Source organism: Sturnus vulgaris, chromosome Z (genome assembly GCF_052056855.1).
Source record: "Sturnus vulgaris isolate bStuVul1 chromosome Z, bStuVul1.hap1, whole genome shotgun sequence".
In the NCBI taxonomy this organism is placed as follows: domain Eukaryota; kingdom Metazoa; phylum Chordata; class Aves; order Passeriformes; family Sturnidae; genus Sturnus; species Sturnus vulgaris.
This window is the reverse complement of record NC_142283.1, coordinates 36,376,746-36,398,222: the sequence shown is the minus strand read 5'-3', so window position 1 is coordinate 36,398,222 and position 21,477 is coordinate 36,376,746. Positions and strand designations below refer to the sequence as shown.

General features: G+C 38.0%; 1 protein-coding gene across 2 annotated transcripts in view; it reads left to right on the top strand.

Annotated features, from left to right (window-relative positions):
• GAK (cyclin G associated kinase) overlaps positions 1-21,477 on the top strand; it is a 66,508-nt gene that overhangs the window by 13,476 nt on the left and 31,555 nt on the right. For both annotated transcript variants that reach the window (XM_014882379.2, XM_014882378.2), the window contains exons 7-14: positions 225-314; positions 6,257-6,392; positions 6,995-7,107; positions 7,677-7,788; positions 9,732-9,855; positions 17,535-17,584; positions 17,671-17,819; positions 21,283-21,405. In XM_014882379.2, coding sequence (XP_014737865.1) covers positions 225-314; positions 6,257-6,392; positions 6,995-7,107; positions 7,677-7,788; positions 9,732-9,855; positions 17,535-17,584; positions 17,671-17,819; positions 21,283-21,405 — 897 coding nt within the window. The remainder of the gene's footprint in view (positions 1-224; positions 315-6,256; positions 6,393-6,994; positions 7,108-7,676; positions 7,789-9,731; positions 9,856-17,534; positions 17,585-17,670; positions 17,820-21,282; positions 21,406-21,477) is intronic.

Sequence of the window (21,477 nt, the reverse complement as noted above, 5' to 3'; positions counted from 1 at the left end):
TCTCAACTATCACAGTGTTGAGTACTCCTGTCTTCATGTGACCTTATGTCAAAGCTGTTGTGACTATTGAGGGATTCAGCTGACGGCTTTTTCCTTGACAAGTGTTTCTGAAATTATTTTAAAAATGAGCATACTATCCATTCTACATGGAGAGCCGTTTCCTTGGTTGAATGCTGTTAAAACTCATTGTTCAAGATTGTTTCAATAAATTCTGTCTTCTCCAGATCACAAGGAATACCACACCAATGTACAGGACACCTGAAATGATAGACTTGTATTCAAATTTTCCAATTGGTGAAAAGCAGGATATTTGGGTAAGAATTTTTTTTCTTGCTGCATCATAGTTGCTCATGTCATAGTGAAACTGATTTTGCAGGCTTCATGTTAGCTTGTTGATTAAATAACTAAAGTACCAAAATAAAAGTAGGATGCTGTCTTAGATCAAAATAAACTTAAATGGTATGGACTCTGTATCTAAATGTTGAAAGAATGAGATGTACTGTTCAAGGTTTTCTCCCAGATCAAGCTTGACTTTCATTTGAGAGGCAATGCTGAACTTCTCTAACACTCAATAGAACTGTTGCCTAGTGGAGCTTTCCACCATAAATCCAGAATACTTGGGAGTCCTTAGATTCAAATTCTTGCCTTTCATGCTCTGCTACGCATATAATCCTGGAACAGCCTATTGCTGAGCTCAGGATGGTTATGTTGAGGTATGGCATGTAGCTAAAATACTGACAGATATCAAAGATGAGAGCAATGCAGGGATCATTCATGCTTATCGTGGAAAGGATAATAAGCTGTTCACATGCACTAAAAAAATCTGTAGCAAGAATTAGAGGTAAATATTAAATCCTCAGCTGTACATTTTCCAGCTGCATAATGTTGCAGTACTGAGGTACTCCCCAGTAGTGTAGTGCTTAGCTACTTAGTTTATGGAATGTTTTTTATAGAAGCAGATGTCAAGCTGTTCAGTTTGTACTTGTATCAGCAGTGTGTCAGAAGACAAATTGAGAAAATGTAATGCTGATGCTTTAAAAATTTTTATATGGAATCTTGGAACTTCTTTCAGTTTATTAAATTAGTTGCAAGATATTGTGGACACTTGTGTTCAGTTTCTGCAGCTGTTCGTGATGTTCGTGTGGCATGTGGAGAAAGACTAGGTAAAACACATTTTTCTGACCACTTCGTCTCTGGACATGTATGAAATACTGTCAGCGTGAGCCAGGAATACAGAATCACTAGGTTGGAAGAGACCTTCAAGATCATTCAGTCCAACCCATGCCCTAACACCTCAACTAATCCATGATACCGAGTGCCACATCCAGTCTTTTTTTAAACACATCCAGGGATGGTGACTCCATCACTTCCCCGAGCAGACCATTCCAGTACTTAATCATTCTTTCTGTAAAAAACTTTTTCCTAACAATCAACTTATATTTTCTTTGGTGCAGCTTAAGACTGTGCCCTTTCGTTTTGTCAGTTGCTGCCTCGAGAAAGAGACCAACCCCATCTGGCTACAGTCACCTTTCAATAAGTTGTCGAGAGTGATATGGTCACCCCTGAGCCTCTTTTTTTACAGGCTAAACAACCCCAGCTCCCTCAGGCATTCCTCACAGGGTTTGTGTTCCAAACTCCTCACCAGCATTGTTGCCTCCTCTGGACACACTCTGAACATCCTAAACTGAGGGACCCTGAACTGGACATAGCATTCAAGGTGCAGCCTCACCAGTGGGAGTACAGGGGGAGAATGACCTCTCTGCTCCTGCTGGCCACACTATTCCTGATACAGGCCAGGGTGCCATTGGCCTTCTTGGCCACCAGGGCACACTGCTGGCTTGTGTTCAGTCGGCTGTCGATCAGTACCCTCAGGTCCCTTTCTGCCTGGGCACTGTTCAGCGACTCTGTTCCCAGCCTATAACGCTGCAGGGGGTTATTGTGGCCAAAATGCAGGACACAGCACTTGGACTTACTAAGCTTCAACTTACTGGACTTTGCTCTTCCATCCAACTGCTCCAGGTCTTTCTACAGAGCCCTCCCACCTTCTGACAAATCAACACATACTCCCACCTTAGTGTCATCTGCAGATTTACTAATGAAAGATTCAGTACTCTCATCCATGTCACCAATGAAAATATTGAATAGAACTGGTGCCAGTACAGATCCTTGAGGGCACCACTGGTGACTGATGCCCAGCTGGATGCAGCACCGTTCACCACTCTCTGGGCCTGGCCATCCAGCCAGCTCCTAACCCAGCACAGAGTGCTCCTGTCCAAGCCATGGGCTGCAGCTTTTCCAGGAGTGTGCTGTGGGAGACAGTGCCAAAGGCCTTGCTGAAGTCCAGGTACACAACATCCACAGCCCTTCCCACATCCACCAGGTGGGCCACCTGGTCTTACAAGGAGATCAGGTAGGTCAAACATGACCTACTGCTCCTAAACCCACACTGGCTGGGTCTGACACCCTGGTCATCCTTTGAGTGCTGTGTGATGGCATCAGCATAAACTGTTCCATTACCTTACGGGGTACTGAGGTCATGCTAACTGGCCTACAGTTACCAGGATCCTCCTTCCCACCCTGTCACACTGGCCGACCTTCAGTCATCTGGAACCTCCCTAGTGAGCCAGGACTGTTGGTAAATGATGGAGAGAGGCTTTGCAAGCTCATCTGTTCCCATACATTTATGAACATTTAAGCTGCTCAGCAGTTCTGTGACTGCCTCCTCCTGGATAACAGGAGGACCATTCTGCTCCCTGACACCATCTGCCAACCCTGGAGAACAGCTGTTCTGAGGACAAGCCATCTTCTCACTAAAGGCAAAGAAAGTGTTAAGCACTTCTGCCTTCTCTTCCTCTGCAGTTATGAAGTTCCCTCCCTCAGTAGAGAACAAAGGTTGGTCTTACCCTTCCTTGTGCCATTAATATATTTGTAAAAACATTTTTTATTTCCTTTACAAAAGTTGACAAATGAAGTTTGAACTGAGCTTTGGCCTCCCAAATTTTTTTTACTGCATGCCCTGTAAAAACTTCCTGAGGGGCCTGGCCCTCCTTCCAAAGATGATACATTCTCTTTTTATTTCTAAGTTCCTTTAAAACCTCTTTGCTCATCCAGGCTGGATGTTTGCCTTATTATCATCCAATTAAACAAAAAACTAGAAATTTGTTTAATAAAAGCCTCACTCGAAAGGGCAATTGTAGTTTATTTTTTTCTTTAAAATAGCTCTGTATATGTTAGTGTTAACATGCTCCTTCTGTGTTTTGGGAACCTCTATTTCATTTACCATACCTGGGTTGGAACATATTGTTCCATATCTCTTACTTTATGCTTTGGGTTCAATAAAAATATAAAAGTATTTGTCTCTGGAAGCATAAATGATTTGTAGTTTGTGGTTAGGATAAACAAAGCAGTTTTCTGAAGGAAGCAGGTAGCATGATTAACACTCTTTAGTCTGTGTGTTTGTCACTGCATGAGCTTAAAACCAACAGAAGTAATGCCTGTCTTAGCAGCCTAGATGAAAGGTTGGTTATCAACCACATTGACTCCACAACGGGAATGCGGTTAAGTATCGTTATAAGACTAGAGTTTCTTAGACTTGGCTGACTGCTTTCTGTACATTTCCTACCCAAGTCTAAAGATCAGAGAATAAACACTAAATCCAAATAGCAATGTGTTTTAGTTACTTGTTTTCAAAATTAATGTGAATTCCTGAACTGAAATTCAACTAAGTGGCTGGCTGTTCCTTGTCAAGTGATTTTTCTCCATGCTTGAAAGGCCCTTCATACCCTCTCACTCTCAAAGATTTCTGAAAAAGCAAAGGAGTTGAATTCAGAAATGTTTGTTAAGGAGCAAAATTTCAAAGTTGGGTTCTCCTTAACAATATCTAATTTAAAAATCTGAATGGTCCATGCAAGACATCCTGCATGTGTTAATTCAGTGTGAACTGAACAATCTCTTTAGGTTTCATGTAGTTTAATTTGACTTAATTTTGCTTTGTTGTAGTATCTGTGTCATCCTGGAAATGTACTGTAGAACTTTAGTGTGCTGCTTGTTGCCTGAAGCTAGTCAGGGGGAAAATAACATCTTAATTTGCTCCAAAAAATCCCACCATTTCCTTATCCCCTCAATCCCCAAACACTATCTCAACCCTCCAAAAACCCCACTGTCCCCTTAAGGAAGGTTTAAATTGGTTGCTGGTAAAGCCCCACTAGCAGGTCTACAAGTTTTTCCTAGTTATTTTTGATTACTTTGTGGTTCTGCTTTTTTTTACCTTCTGGCATGTGAGTGCTGAGACAGATCCAGGCAACTTCTATAGAGAGACTGTGCAGTTTTGGGACAACATCTTGTGGATGGCCTCTTCTGTCAAGAGTAGCAGTGCTGAGGCTGTGTGAATAGTGTTGGCTTTGAGGAGTTGCCTTGCTACTACTGAAATTCCCTTCCAGCCAAATGGAATGACAGTTGGTGTTAAAAACAGCCAAAATTTATCACAGTTACAATCCCAAGTTGCAGGTAAACGAGTAAAAATTAAAAACATTCTCCAGCAATTGAAGCAAAAATCAGATCTGAGTGGCCTCTCAGTTTCCTGTGTGTTCAGCTGATTGCCTTAGTGTGTTTCTCTCCTGTGTGGCTGTGGGTGCTCACTCCTGATGTGTGGAGTGTCTTGGACTGCACAGAGAGTAGTTTCCTTCCTCGAACTAAATGATGATCTGCTTTGTAAGCAAGCGCTTTGTGAAAGAACAAGATTGTATTTTCTGTACTGCCCTGCTGGATTAGTTATTGTGGACTGTGTGATGCTTCCTTCCCTGTACACGTTACAGAGAGTTTTTTTCCACAGCCTGACAAAAATGTGCAAGAATATACAGAATTAACGCAGGTACTTTATTTGTGGTCCTGGACTGAGAGACTCAGTAAGTGTTTTGGAGTAATTAAATCCCTACACCTCAGAGACTTCAATAACTTTCAGACTTTAGAAGGTGTTATTGGGATAAATTGACAACTAAGGGCAGTTGGAGATAGTGCACAGAGGACTAGAGGCAGTGGGCAGTTTTCTTTGGTAACATCTTGAATGGATTGCTCCATTTGTGAGTGGTATAAAAGTCCATATGCTTAAGCAGCCATTCATACTGGGGTTCAGAAGAAACTTTGAGGAGAAATTTTCCAGCTCATTGTGCCAACAGCTATGTGGAGGCATTGGATGCTTTATTATCAAACTTCTATGGGTGAAACAGAACATGTTTCTGTTACGATAGTATAACTCTGTCAAGTGTATTTAATATCTTAATTTATTTCAAAAAATATATAGCAATTTACATTTATTTCAGTTACAGATTCAGTTATCCTGCTAATCCCTAATACCTAGGCTATTCAGAGATTAGAATTCAATCCTGGCTTCCGTCTTAGTTGTTGTCTTCTTGGGTTACAGAAATCTCAAGTTGGACGTGTGAAGGAACTTCGAAGTTCCTAGGATGTGGTAGTCTAGGTTTTGTGATTTTTGAGGCTTGAATGAACTAGTCTGAAAATTGTCATAAATTTTATTTGTTCCAAGAGTTGAATAGCCGTCTGACCATAGGGAATAAAGAGACTGTCATTTCAGGGTTATTTTCTTCAAACTTTTACCAGAAGATGCATTTTAAAGAGATTTTTGTGTGTCTCCTAGTGCCATTTAAGCAATTAAATATGTAAGCTTAACACTTATGTAATCATCTAGCTTTTATATTGCATAACAATGAATCTAAGTTAGACCAAATTCTGTCTTGACAAATAAAATGTCTCCTTGCAGCACAGGATGGAGATGTGAAATAAAACTTCTAAACTTTTTTTGAAAGAATAATCCTGTTCTTGGACATGTTCAGTATGGCAAGAACTCTTCATTTTTGTATGCTTTGAAATTCGTAAAATGGATTTTTTTGTAATGACTTCTAAATGATTTTTAAAAATTGACAGGAATAGTTTTCCCAAGCAACAAGTGATAAGACAAGAGGAAATGGCCTCAAGTTGCACAAGGGCATGTTTAGGTTGGATGTTAGAAAATGTTTCTTCACTGTAAGAGTTATTGGGTATTAGAAGAGACTGTCCAGGGCAGTGTTTGAGTTACCATCCCTGGAGGTATTTACAAGATGTGTAGATATGGTACTGAGGGGCATGGTTTAGAGGTGGACTTGTCAGTGCTGAGTTAATGTTTGAACTTGAGGGTTGTAAAGGTCTTTTCCATCCTAAAGGTCCCCATAATTCTATGCAGTATTTCTGTTTATCTCTGTAGGCCCTGGGCTGTATCCTGTATTTGCTATGCTTTAGGCAACACCCATTTGAAGATGGAGCTAAACTTCGCATAGTCAATGGGAAATATGTCATCCCACAAAATGACACCCGTTATTCTGTGTTTCATGATCTTATTCGTAAGTTTACAGTGTTATTTATTCTGTGTCTTTGTGGATACGTGTTGTTACTGACAGCTGTTTTACTGATAGTTAAATATTATTGATGTGTGATGTTGAAAAAGTTAAACTGCAGAAACTTCTTATTTTATTAATAATCCATTATAAAAAAATTATGGAATTTTATATGAAAGTGGCTTTTTTAGTTCGGTTAAGTGTCTTGTGCAGTATCTGAACTAGTCATTGGAACAAATAATGTTCTGATTTGATTTCTTTGAACTTGCTTAAAAAATTCTATTTACTTTAGGTTTCAGGTAGATTACTGTTAATGTTAATTACTTCCAGAAATGTATTCGACTCCAACAGTATTAGACACAAAGTTATCTCTGATGTTCTTTATTAACTGATCCCAAGGTGTATTCTTTGAAATATTATTGACCCTGTGTACTGTTTTTTTTTCTCATGGATACTATTATGAGAATTATATTTAGATATTGATTTAGCAGCTTCTCCACTCTGTTCATGTTTGCTTATTGCACTGGAATGTATTGAAGAAATTATTATCAGTTGGGAGAAAAACTCTGAAGAATTTGTTACATTGTCTGAATCTCCTCTTTTTTTAGGCTCTACTTTGAAAGTGAACCCGGAGGAGAGGTTGTCAATCACTGAACTTGTGAACCAACTGCAGGAGATTGCAGCAGCTAGGAATGTCAATCCTAAATCCCCCATCACAGAGGTAAAAATGTCTCATAAGGAGTATTATTGATTAGTCCTCCTTTTTGTCCTCTGCAGTGTATGTGCATTTAGTAAAAGATTTCAGAGCAGGTCCCCTGTTCCTTAGTATTTTGAAAATTTTGCACTAATTTATTTTGAAGTTCAGTTGAATTGATCAGTATCACTTATAGGATCTTTGAAAATATGCCCTTTAAAGCATAGAGACCTTAAAAGAAATCTAGTATTTCTTACTGCTTTTTGAAAATCTTTTCATCCCCTCGTTTTACTGAGTATACCTATAGTATGGTAGCACTCTGTTTGACGTGCTATGTTTTATCATAATTAACTTGCACAGAAAAGTTTCATATATGAAGGGTCTGCCTACACTAACTTGAAACCCACTGAGGCATCTCCTGTTCAGTGCTTAATTTGCACTATACTGCAGGTGAGTCAATTAGTGTATCTTGACTTTCTGGCTTTGTCCTGGGGTTCAGTTTGCTTGTTCTCACCACATAGCAGCAATTTGCCAAGCATAGCAAGATGGCTAAATTAGCAAGAAAATTCTCATCTGGAATCTCATCTCATCCTTAGCTCCTGGAACAAAATGGAGGCTATGGAAACAATGCTCAGCCTCGGACATCCGTGACCTCTGTTTCACAGAGCTCCAAGCCTGCAGGGCAGCTCAACAATTTGTACAATGCAGGTATGTTCAAAAAGAGATGTCATTTTAGTATGAAGACTGTTACATATCTTCCATGGGGGAATAAAGTCATTTGGGGATATTAGATATTTTGTACTAATACCAGCCATTTGGCATTTATAGCATTGCTCCTTGTGGGTTTTTTTGCAAGGTTAAGTTGCTATGTGCAAATATGAATTTCTCAAGTTCATTGTCTACAGAGCAGCATTTAATAGGAAGCTGAATTTAAACTGTTAAAAATCCTTGGATATTGTATTTCAATTGAAACGTTGTTACCTTGTGGCAGAAGGTACTGAAATTGAGACATAGCCTGAGTTTGTGTTCAACACTGAATCTCTGAGGTAAAAAAAGCAAGAGTTGCCTTTGCTTTGAAAGAGGAACTATTTAACATCATGTGTGTTACAGCGTGAAAGGAAAGCAGCTGTTTGTGGTGTGTTGGTATCACTTTGTGTTCAAATGGGCTTCATGTTTGGCAGATGAGAGATCTTAATAAAGAAATGCAGAACCAATTGTAGGGATTCTGGCTATGGACCATAGTAGTTCAGTAATGCTCGGAAGTTGCTGACCTCACACGTGTTTATTTTAGACTGCAAAAAGCCTGTATGAGGAAGAAATAATTCCATAAGCATTTGGGTCCACCTCTCTCTCCTTTTCTTTCCTGCCCAAAAAGACTTTTGACCCCCCATGATATTTTGAAGTGCATCTGACAGTGATAATAGTCTAAAGCGATTTAGGTTTTAATTTCCAAAAGATTCATATCTGACAGCCTCAAAGGGAAAAGGCAGCAGTCTAAATTCAGTTTGGTGGCTATCCGGTCAGCACTTTCAGGAACAGCTGTAACTGGTACTGCCTTGAGCCCAGCTATTTATGGGAGCATTGTCCAGGCCTTCAGTAGAAGGTTGCACCAAAGGACATCAGTGGTGAGGAGGAGGAGGAGGGGTTCAGGTTCCATCTGATAGAAACAGTGGTTGGATTAGCAGAACTAAATGGAATCAACCAAAACATGTCTCCAAAATGACACAATTAAAAGCTGACATAGTCTGTAGAAATGGATAGTCCGGAGTATATTCAGTTGAAAACACTTAATATAGTACAGAAAATAAGCTTGATAGGCTTATTTACATTAGTTTTTACTATTCTTTCTGTATCCGTATTAGCTATTATATCTGAATATGGAGCACTTCAGTTAATATAGAAGAGATCAAGGGACTATTTCGTATTGTATTCGGTTTTCTTTCCAGCTTGATATGTCTTGCTTCGTATTAATTAGGATGAATTGTCAATGAGACAAGGGATATTAATTTGACAGGGGAAATATTAAAATTTATTTATTAACATTTATAGCACTAATAATGCATGTGTATCAATTTCTGTGGAAGAATCCAGCATCCTAATGCAATTATAATCAAAAGTCTGTCTGGTCATGTGTTTTGTGCAAGAATGCCTACTGTTTATTGTATACAATCATATTAATAGGAATATTGTGCTGTGATGTTGTGCTATCTGGGATGTTGTGGTTAAAATTTAAGCTTAACTATGCCAGCTGCTTCTGAAGCCCTGCATTGAAATGTGTCTACTGGAGATGGTTAAGTCGATCTGCTAATGATAAGCTGCATTTTAGAAACTGATACTAAAGAAAGGCAATGTTTTCCTGCATTGGCGCTATGAAACATATGCCTTACTTCCAGAATTTTTTACCTTGTTTTCTCATAAATACAGACAGCAAATTAAACAATGTAAAGTATATCACTAGTGCTTCCTGACTGCAGGAAGTACTGTTTTTTTGCATAGGTCATAGTGAAAGAGAGCTTTGGAACTGTGAGCCTTACAGCAAGGTATAGCCTGTACGTGCATTCACTTCCTTCTATCTTTATAGGCAGCATACTTTTCGTATCCTGGAATGGGCTCCATAATAAAGTACAATTATTTTTATTCAACTACTCTAGGCCTGACCGTTGCGGAATGTGACCAGACTTATGGAGGGTTCTTTGATATTCTGAGGGGTGGAACAGAGCGATTTTTCACTAATATTAAGGATACATCTTCTAAAGTTATCCAGTCTGTGGCCAAGTGAGTAAAAAAAAAAATCTAAAAGATAAAAAAATTGTACTGATAAGAGTTCTAAATGAAGGCGCAGGAGTTTACTCCAGAAATGGTAAATTCAGAGTATTTATCCAAGTTTGAGCTGTAATAGCTGATAGCTACTCCCCTGAGATTTTATGTATGATATTAATACAAAAGTTACTTCAACAGCCCTATGCTAGAATTGAGATGTTACAGTAAGAGTCTGTCTGTAAGTACTACTTGCCCTACTGTATTTTAAATACTGAAACCTTTTGAGAGATGAGCAGATAAGGACTGGAGCAGCATGGAGAATTGAATTATTAGATAGGGCCTTCATGAGTAAAAGGAATTAAAAAGGTGGAGTGGTGAAAGGTACTAATCAAGGGAATAGATGTGAGGAAGGGAAAAAAACCTACAGGGAAATGAGATCTTTAGTTTCCAGATGGAATCCTATGCCTTCAAGACAGTGTGAGAGGAACTGCACTGTTTGTCTCTTTTGCCCTGTATTGCATGTATGAATACTCTCATGTTTAAAGGTATATGTTTTCAGATTCATATTGTATGATTATTTTTTTTCTAATCAGGTTATCAGTCTCATTTCAAGTATTTCTAATACATACTTATGATCAATATTAATCAGTCTGTATAAATTATCTATTTTTAGCTCATAATAAAATTCTGTGCACTGTTAAAGGGTTTTCTTAGTTCTAATAAGAGCAGGTAAGTCACTAATGAATACTGTGTCTGAACTAGAGCCTTCAAAAGAACACTGAACTGTACCTATGAACTGTATCTATTTCTCCCTGTAGGCTTTTTGAGATTGTGTTAATTGGGATATTGTGTTTCAGCTTGTGAAATACATTTCTCCATATGTAGGTTTTTTTCTGAATTTGTGTTATTTGTGCATAGTTTATAATGCTAAATAGTTTATAATGGTCAGGTAAGTTAGATTTGTGGATACTGCACCTCTGTATCCGCTTCAAGTGTGTTTTCAGCTGTTGGCTCATACACTTAGTCTGTTTAAACTTCCAAATATGGCTTAGAAAGGCCAGGTCATCTATTTTTTAAAAGGCTGCAAAAGCTGCACTGCTTTGGTTTGTCTTTAAGCTTTCTATAGAAGTAACTGAGACAGTGGCATTAAACTTTTCTCCTTGGGGAAACCATGTGGACACAGGACAGGGAGGTGTACAAGGGGAACAAACTGTTGCATGATGAAAAGCAGTTTTCACAAAATTACAAGCCCTACTTACCCTAACATGGATGTGTGTTAGATCTTACTGTGTTTTTATTGTACTACATGCATTTGAAGTACTCCTACACTTCACTTTCTTATTCTCTTGACTCCACAAGACTTTCTGGGTGTACCTCCATCACTTAGGTATATTTGAAACCGTTTTCTTTTCCTGCTCTTGCAAGTGGTTTCTTCCTTAAAGGCTGCTGGAAGTTTAATTACTTTTTTGAATTTCATCTTGTGCAGTTTTTCCCTTTTCTAGCAGTGGATTAGGATGTCTAAATTGTATTTTTAATATGGAATGGCTTGTGCTGTGCCGACATCTTATTTTTATTTCTCTTACCTTACAGATGTGTGTAGCTTTTTGCTTTGTGTGATTTCCTTTGCTTCCATAGTAAGTGTAGTGGGCAAGGAATAAAACAGTAACTGTACATCCAACCACATCTGCAGAACTCATCTAGCAACTTCTGAAGTACTGGACAGTGAGTACTTGCTGTCTGAAAAGATTCTGTTCAGTTCTCATGCTCTTCTCTACAACTGTTTGTTTAGATTATACTGACTCCCCAAAATAAGTCTTGCATCTATCTTATTGTTGAGACTTAGTCTGCCTCTTCTCAGTTGCTAGTTAGTGTTCTGTTGCTGAACACAACAGCTTAGTGCATGGCTTGTGGAACTTACTAAATATTAGTCAGAGGAAAACTCACTACTTTTACTTCGTTTGTTTGAATTATAGTAAGTCGTATATGGACGTTTACTAGAATTGGGTATCTTGAAAATGTGATTGTTTGACCTCATACTGGTTTGTAGCTTTTAATGGGTAGGTATATTGTCATATCCAAAGATGATCAACTAGCCAGAGACCTTTTCAAGCTACTGAGGAATACACATTTGCATGGACTGTGGTGAATTGACCGAGGATTGTCAGACAGTGTATGCTATGTCCGAAGATTCATCATGAGAAGATCAGTCCCTTTCACATGTTTTGGTGTGGGTTGAATAAGGGTTTTCGTTGACTCTTGACCATCACTTGTGACACAATATTGTGAAACTGTCAAATTTCTAAGTTCTGCACTATCATAAGCAAATCTTGGTTTTGTGGAGCACCCTCTCTGTAGAACTGTGTTTTTCTTTTCTTGCGTTATCTAAGTAGATTTAGTCATTGTCTGAGAAGTGGGAAAAATAGAGGGAATGCTCCAAGCATGTAATTCAGCTAGTGAGAATCAGTTACTTTAATACTTGTTTTCCAGTGAATGAAAGAGAAACTCTCTCTGCTTGTAATTTGCCAGTGTTATTTAGCAGTCCTGAGTTGTCTAGTTTTCATTCTTCGGATTGCCTTTATTTTGAATCATTACTGTATTTGACAGTTCAGTGAAATGGCAAAACATGAATTAACATGACCGATACTTACTGTTCTGTAGAGCCTAATGTAGGTTTAGTTCCTTTAGTATTTAACATGGCTAGCATTTAACATTCACTGTTCTGCTGAGAGTTCCACCACTGGGCTTGTGCATTCTTAAACTGTGTTTTAATCAAGCTGAATTGTTAATTCTTTGTTTGCATCTACCATAGGGCATATCTTATGTCTGTAATGTTCATTCTCTGTCTTCACAAACTTATGTTGCGGATATAGCTGAGACAATCGGCGCTGTGAGAATATCTCTTCTGCTGTTGCATCTTGGCTGCCTTTCCAAAACTCTTCAACCAACAAAAGAAGCAGACATTCTGGAAAAATTAAAATGTCTCTTCTTTGTCATGCGTTTTCCTCACCCCACTTAAGCACTTTCCATGCTGGAGTCTATCATTTCATTAGGTAGGCCCTCTCCTTCCTACTTATCATTGCTTTTCTGAATTACAGTTACTTCCTTTGTCTGCAGACAGGCTTCTATCTCACTGAATCCAAAACTACAGTGTAAGATTTAAGTATTTTTTTCTTGTGACAGAAAAGTTAATTTTTTTTCTGTAGCTACCTTTAGCTTGATTCTGATTTTGGTCTCTTGTTAGTCCTAATAAATGATAAAATCTGAAAACTGAAACACACATTACAGCTGCTAGGAACAGGAGAGTAAATGAGGACCATCTTTACTGTCCCCCAGGCCATCTCAGTTGCAAGTGTCATAAACTCTGTTGCAGGTTCAGGTTAGGCAGATGCAGCAGCTTGTAGTTACATGCGAGAGGACAATGAGCAACAGAGGTTTAGCCCTCTTGTTACAAACTGATTTAAAAGCAAGTACCAGGATAGAGATGGAGAAGATAGGCATTGCTTTGTGAAGTGGCACTGTTTGTAGCTTGGATCCAGCAGATGTGTCCATGTGTGCCTGGAAGCTCACCTGCAGCTGTGCAGCCACTGCATTTCTCATTTAAGCTTATCAATTTCTCACTTTTGGAGCTTCTGTGCCCTTGACCAGTTTGTATGCTTATTGAGGTCTACATCCATCCATGTTACAAATGCCCTACAAAAAAACATAGCTAAATGTTTTAAGGATCGGGTCTTCACTGGTATCAAAAGCAGCAGGCAAAACTTGTGAACAATCTCTTTTGCTGAAGAGATTATAATGTAGTAATCTAGGAAAAAGTAGCTGTCTTTTATGCATGCTTTCTTTGATTTTAATTTTGTTTCTTTAATATTTTATTTCATGGATCTTCGCATTGCACTAGGTAGATGCATGATTAATTCTCTTCTTTGAAGCAAAACCAAGTGGGAATAGATAGATGTGAATTTTAGTGCTGTTTTTCTTCCTGGCTTTTAAAAAATAAATTGGAAAAATTGATGGATAGTTTTTTTTTTTTCCTAATCCTGTAAGTGTAGAGGTGTCTGGAGGAAGATTCCTCAGTGTTAGGGCAGTATTTAACTTAATGGTTTATGTGCTCACATTGTAACTGTCCTGATTAGTCTGTCATTCTTTGTTCTTTATCATCTTCAGTTGTTAGTAAACAAAAGGTACTGCCGTACTAGTTTATTTTGTGAGTTTAGTTGCTAATTTTAGTTTCATTGTTTTTAATTTGCTGGAATGGACTTTTGTTTAATGTTACTTACAGTCTTTAGGTGCATCTAGTCTCTGGCAACAATGATAATGCCAGCCATTTACATAGTGAGAAGTTTCAAAAATACAGTTAGAACTTCTTATTTTTGCTTTGATATTTATTCTGCAAAATGAGAATTAATGTCTTATTTGCTTCGTTTCATAAAATCAAACAGTAGTTTGGATTGGAAGCAGCATCTGATTCTAACCCCTGAGCAATGGGCAGGGACACCTTCAACTAGACCAGACAAATATCAGTCTGCTCTCTTTCAGTTTAAAGCCATTCCCTCGTATCCTATCATTACATGCCTTTGCAAAACGTATCCCTCTGGCTTTCTTTTAGGCAGGCCCCCATTAGATATTGTAAGGAAATAACACCAAACCTCCATACAGAGACTAGACTAGTCTAGTCCTGTCCCACAATGAAATAGTCGCAGTTTTGAAGAAGCCTGGTATCATCAGAAAAGTGACTAAATGTTGGTGTTATGTCATGCTTTTTTGTTGAGTTTAATTAGACCCTTAAAAGCACATGGAGTTTCCTATGTTGGATCACAGCCTGAAAACACTCTATGTATCTCTGTTTGCATGCTTTTCTTATCACCTGCCAGCAAAGCTGCTATCTAAATGAAATTCCTTCTGTTAAGGATATGAAAAAAAAGACCTTATTTCTGGTTTTATTTAGAGAGTTCTATCTTGGAATGCTTAAAAAATGAGAAGAATACATGTTTTTTCACCTTCTTAGCAATTAAAGAAATCCCAGTTACCATTCTGATGTAAAACTCTCTGGTGAAAACAGAATTCCTTATGTGAAGGTCTTAGTACTGAAATAGCTGTGAAATCTTTATTCTAAAGTTCAGTGCATTCAAGGACGTGGTGACATGTTCTGGAGACTTTGATTGATTTGACATTAATAACCTTCATTTTAATGAAGACTGCAAAAATTCTGAAGCTTTTTCAGTGTAATACTCACATACTTGAGATACTCCTGCAAAATCTAAAGCTTAAGTTGGCTATGCTGTGCTCTGTTGTTGACATACTAAACTGCACTCATATCTATGTGTATATGGTAAGATCCATGCTCCTAATGTTGCTTTTTAATTTAGACAAATATAAAAGCCAAAGCTGAGTGTTGTTGGTAGTAAGAAGTCAGTATCTGAAAGTCTTCCTAAGAGAGTGGGTGTGAGTACTGTTGGTTTTTTGCTCTTAATAGTTTTGTGCCAATGTTACAAGTTGCTGCTTAACCTTGGTGTTACGGCATTGAAGGGATAATGGTTCTGTGTTATGCAGCTGTCATATTAGCTGGTCCTTTATCTTGATACCAAAAAAATCTAATATTAGAATGATTACATGTTTTCTTGCTTGAAGCTGCTGGATGTAACCAATAAATAGCATTTGACACATCTCATCTCTATAAAAGACTACAATCATCACAAATTTTAGTAAACAACTGTTACTAGCTCTGCATTTAAATTTCTGCCTTAATTAGTTTGGCTGCAACAGGAATACCACCTAAGCATACATGATGAAGGTGCAAAATATTTTGAATTTGCACCCATTTGTGTACCTCCTGATGAAGGTTTCTCAAGGTTGAGGGTTTTAGTTTTTTTAAAATGCTTTGTCTAGTGAGACTCAAACTTCCTTGTGGTTTGTTTGAAACAGTGAGTCATTATCACTGCTAGGACACTGATTATGCCATTCTGCATAAATACCGTTAAATGGCCTTGCATTCAGAAGATTTTTCTTCCCTAATCTAAAATTCTCCTCACTATCCTTGTATATTAAATATTCATTTATATATACAATGTATTTTTTAATCAATCCCTCTAACCTCCATCATTACTAACAAATAGTATGTAAAGAATCAAAACTTAATGTTTTTTCTTGGTGTTTCAAAATTTGTGCGCAGTATCCTATTTCAATGTCTTGAAATTTTGTTGAGGTATAAAAGTTTCATTAGTGCCTCTGAATTAATTTAATATGCATCATAGTATTTTGATGACATTTTGATATTCTGGAGTTAATAGACTATTCTGGAGTTATTTAAGTTAGAGATGTCTAAATCAAATTCTGTTGGTGAGATTTGTTCTTATTTTGCTAATTCGGGAGTGCAGACCTGTGTAGTTATATTCAAGGCTGTTGGCCTGCACTGGGTCTCTTCAGTTTTTTTCTCTTGCTTTTTCATTCTGCTACATAGCAGAGACCATAGAAACAAAAATATAATAGTGGTCTTAAATTAGTTAATTGTTGACATAATGTAGATGATTAGATAAAGGTGCAGGGAGTTCACCTAAGTATCACTGGGAGATTTTTTGTAAAGGATGCACTTTTAAACTGTGCACAATTGTATGAGAGAGATATGAGTAATGATTAATATCTTGCTCGCTATGGGAGTTCTGGAAGTGAATTTTTGGGAGAATTATTTAAATGAGGAAAGAGATTCAGATACCCTCTATGTTGTGTGCAGGTAGCTCGGGGTACAGCTGCAGTGAGAGTTTCAGGTTGAGCTCTGGATGGGAGCCCGAGGCAGGAGGTCAGGAATTGGTGACGTTTGGCACAGCAAAGGTCACAGGGACCTGTGACACAGCCAGGAAACTGAGACACAGCAGGACCTAAGGATCAGCAGGAAGACCCCAGACTTTGCCACTTATAGATTCTGAGAGTATAAAAGCCCACCATTTCCTTTCTTGGAAGTCGGTCCTGGGAGGGAGCTCCTCCAGCTGTTACTCTGCAGGAGCAACAGATTAGTTGAAGTAACCATAGATCCGGGACTCTGCTAAGGGCAGCCTGGGGTCCGACTGGTAAAGAAAGCTGGTCTGACTGGGAATGCAGGGTGTATAGGAATCAAGCAGGGCATCCATCGGCTCTCCAGCTGCCCAGAGGCTTCAGTCCTGGCAGTGACAAGTCTGATAGTGGTTTTAGTGTGACTGCCAGAGTCTTTCCTGAATGGCTAGACAGGGAAGTGTTCTTAACACTGTCCATATGGAATTTGTATATTGGGCAGCATGGCCATCTGTGCTAGTAACATGCCAGAGTTATGCAATTGAAACTTTGATGTTCAACTAGTAGTCTTTCTTTGAGATATTCTTCATTAAAGATATTAATGTATCCTCATTAGGCTTTGAAACTGACAACCTACAGTGCATTTTTTATCAGTAAGAGCAGGGGCTAGAGGAGAGAGTTGAATATTGAAGGCATCTGTACAAAATCCCACAAATGGTTTTGGTGCAGCTGATTTAAATGAGTAACTGCTTAAACTCAGTATCTGTTCTGAAAGCTCTGTTCTGAAGTTCTTGAAATGTGAATGTAAAAAGCCTCAGATGGAAGAAGTGAAATGTTATTCATAGTGGTGGGTACCACATGAGATACCTGGCTTTTAGAATTATGGCTTGAATGGTTATATCTCCCAGTATTAACACCAATGTGTTCTCTTTCAGTTATGCAAAAGGAGACTTGGATATATCATACATTACTTCCAGAATTGCTGGTATGATATCTATATCTTTCTTAAATTTAATTTCTCCTTGGTCTTAATATATGAAAAATTTCAACTGCTGTTTGTTTTGTCTTCAGTGATGTCCTTTCCAGCTGAAGGAGTAGAATCTGCCATCAAAAATAACATAGAAGATGTGCGGTTGTGTCTGGACTCCAAACATCCTGGCCATTATGCTGTGTATAATCTCTCTCCAAGAACATACAGGCCTTCAAGATTCCATAACAGGGTGTGTATAGTTTTTATGTATTTCTCTAAAAGGCCTTGAAACACATTGTTTTCATTATACCTTCAGCTTTTTATTGTAAAATAGGTTAAAGCAGGTTATCAAAAAGATGACAAATAAGTATAAACACAAGATTAAAGAGTAACCTATTTTCTCCTTGTCTTTGCTTTAAATCCAAACTTAACTGGTAGCAGACTAATCTTTAATCTTACTGACTAAAGTCTGTTTGTTCTAGGATAGTGATATCTTTGAAAATATGCCCATGTACCTTATGTGTTTCAAATTTAAGTGGAGAATACTTAAAGTAATTAAAGTTTTAGTATAAGCTCATCTCTCCTATATTCTACCATTTTCCTTTATCAAGGACATGGTGACTGATTTGCATAATCTGTTCACTGGTTTCTCCTTGTCCCACTAGATAACATTTGACTCCCATATGACTCAGCCATAGCTGACTGATTGTTCCTACCATCTTCAGTATTGTAGCTTAGCTAAGGCTCCATTATCCTTCCTGGCTATTTCTCTGATACTAATATGAAGGTATTTGCCTAAATCAGCAACAAGGTATTGAGGACATCTTGTTAACTGCTGAGATACTGGACTTCAATGTCTGCTTCTAAGTAAACCTCAACTGTCCTGTAAGAGACTCAACAGTCAAGACTGTTACTGTGTTGTGAGTTGTCTAGTACCTGAACAGTCTGTTGTGATCATGCCCCTTCCACACAATACTGTTTGCCAAGAAGAGAGTCTAGAACCATTATTTGTTATAGAAAAATAGTCTTTTGGGCTTTAGTATGTGGAGCCATCCTTAGCATTATTTCAGTTATCAGAGTTCACTTAACATGTCAGGGTGAGGTATATGTAATGTAGTCTTTCTAGTGCTATCACTTCCTTTTGTTTCCTTGTAAACAAGATAAAGTATTGTCACGTGGAAGAAATCATTACTGCCTCTTTGGATGAATGCAATCAGCTTGTTTATCTCTATCTGATTCAATATAAGGTTCAGGCAGAGCCTATTGAAGATGGAAGGCAAAAAAGCTTGATTATACAGGAAATCTACTGCATAATTATTTGTAGCAGGTACCTCAAAGTAAAATGTTCAGCAATTCTTTTTAGCACTAGATTGCTGGAAAATCTGGACTGATGCAGTGAACTGATTTATTCCACATCCTGCAGAGTGATTAGACTCTGTTTATGGAATGATAAATTCTGTGATTGGGCATTTGCTTGCCAATGGATTTTTTGGTTATGCAAGTCTGAGGTGTCTATAGACTTGGTATTTCTGATGTGTTGGTACTAAGAATGGTAATATGATCTTGGTTTTGTTGGGAAGTCTTAGTAGATCATAATTAGTTGAAACATTACAGGTTTGTGACCACTCTGTCTAGGAGTATCAAGGAAGGCAGCTGTTTTGCTTAGAAACAAACTCTAATTGTATTTGGAACTCTTACCTGCCTATTCTTGAAATTGAGATGTCCAGCGATACTGACTAACTTCATTGTTCAGTTCTGAGTGAGGGCAGCCATGTAGGAGCCTAAAGAAGCTTAGTTTTACTTTAATGCCTGCGAAAGATGATTATGGCAAACCTTTAAACATGATCAGAGGGGAACAGCTTCTAAAATTCTTAATTCTAATACTTTACTTAGAAGGTATTTGCGTATTATTGGCTTCTTGCTGTTTGCTATCTTTATGGAAATTCTACAAATTTCTTTAATCTTGGTTAAAATTAATGGTAGTTTTGAAGTCTTCTCTGCTAGTTTTGAGTCCTTCTTGGAACTGGTTGTTCTGAGATTTTGTGCACTATCCATCTTTCTGCTAATTGTCAGTACACTTAGAGCTTAAAACACAGCTAAAGAAACAGAAAGTAACGTTGTTTTTGTTACATCTTGTAGGAGACGTAGTGTTTGAGTAGGAAGTAAATGGTAAATTAAAAGGAAACGTCAGTCCTTTTTGCTTTATTGACTACACATGTTTTTTTAGGCTGTGTTCTAGTCTCAAGCTGCAATGCTTCAATACAATTCTTTTGCAGTGTTGTGATTTAAATTCAGTCAGCAAACAAGTCCCACACAGCTGCCTGCTTATTCTTCCCTGCTAGAACTGAGGGGGGACAGCACACGGTAAAAATGAGAACTTGTGCATTGAAATAAAAGCAGTTTGATAGGTAAAACAAAAACCACAGGTGCAAGCAAAGCAAAACAAGGAATTTTTCCAACTTTTCCTATGGGCAAGCAGGTGTACAGCCATCTCCAGGAATGCAGGGCTCCATCCTGTATTATGATTACTTTGGAAGACAGATGCCATTGCTCTAGATGTTTCCCCTTCCATTCATTTTTCCCCGGCTTTATGGGTTGAGCATGATGTCCTGTGGTATGGAATATATTCCTTTGGTTAACTGGGGTCACCTGTCTCACCTGTGTCCCCTCCCAGCTTCTTGTCCACCCCAAGCCTGCTCGCTGGTGAGGTGATGTGAGAGGCAGAAAAGACCTTACCTCTGTGTAAGCTGTGTTTACCAATAAAAAAATCCATCCCTGTGTTATCAACACTGTTTCCCTCACAAATACAAAACACAGTCTCATTTGGTCCTCATTTAGTTGCTATGGAGAAAATTATTCCAGCTGAAACCAGAACACACTACTGTTGTAATGTTGGAGATGACTTGAAGCCCACATTGAATCCTGTGATGAACAGGGATATAATGGAGTTTTTGCCTTAGTTTTTCTTTGTTTACTAGTGACTTTACATAAGCTTGCACCAACAAAGAAATGTGCAGTTTAAATCTCTTGCAAAGTGATGCTTTCTGAAATTGCTTTATTTTTTAATTGAAATACTAGAGTGCAATGAAAAGTTGTAGGAGACTTAGACTCTTTGTTTCAGCCTTTTTTCCCGTACCTGGCAACAAACACAGTTTTTTGTGATAATCAGTTCAGGTAATTAATCTCAGAGTAATCCTTGAACTCTGTCTAGATAGGAAGACATGTTGCTGATAGGAAAACTTGGTCTTCAATATCTGGCAATTGCAGTTGAGACTAAAAACAAAAAGAAGTTTCATTTGTAATTTGCTTCCTTGATCCTGAATATATCTACTCTTTAGGTGTTTCAGGTGCCCCAAGATTCAAGTTTCATGTACTACATCCTTACTGGACAGTTGATTTTAAGGATATAGATTCTTAACAGTGAAGCTGATTTTTTTGTTACTGTTTTGAAGCAGTAATTGTAAATGGAATATTACTGAACCATACAAACTCTTTGAACAAAGGATAAATATTGAAAGAAACCTAATCTTTCTGTTGTTGGGGTTTTGTTTTGCTTTATTTTTTGTGATTTTTTTTTTTGTTGTTTGTTTGTTTTTGTGGGGGTTTTTTTTGTTTTTTTTTTGCTTAAGTATATGTGCACAAATTAAGTTGTGCATATGTGACAATATAATACTGTTTCTCAAGTCTACTCTCTCTTGTCTCTCTCATTGCAGGTTTCTGAATGTGGCTGGCCAGCAAGACGAGCACCAAATCTTCAGAATCTCTATAGCATATGCAAGAACATGCATTTATGGCTGAAACAAGACCAGAAAAATGTTTGCATTGTCCATTGCCTTGTAAGAAATTTAAGTCTGAAATGCTTTGTTCAGTAGAGCTTTAGATCGTGAATAAGGGTGCAAGTATCCATT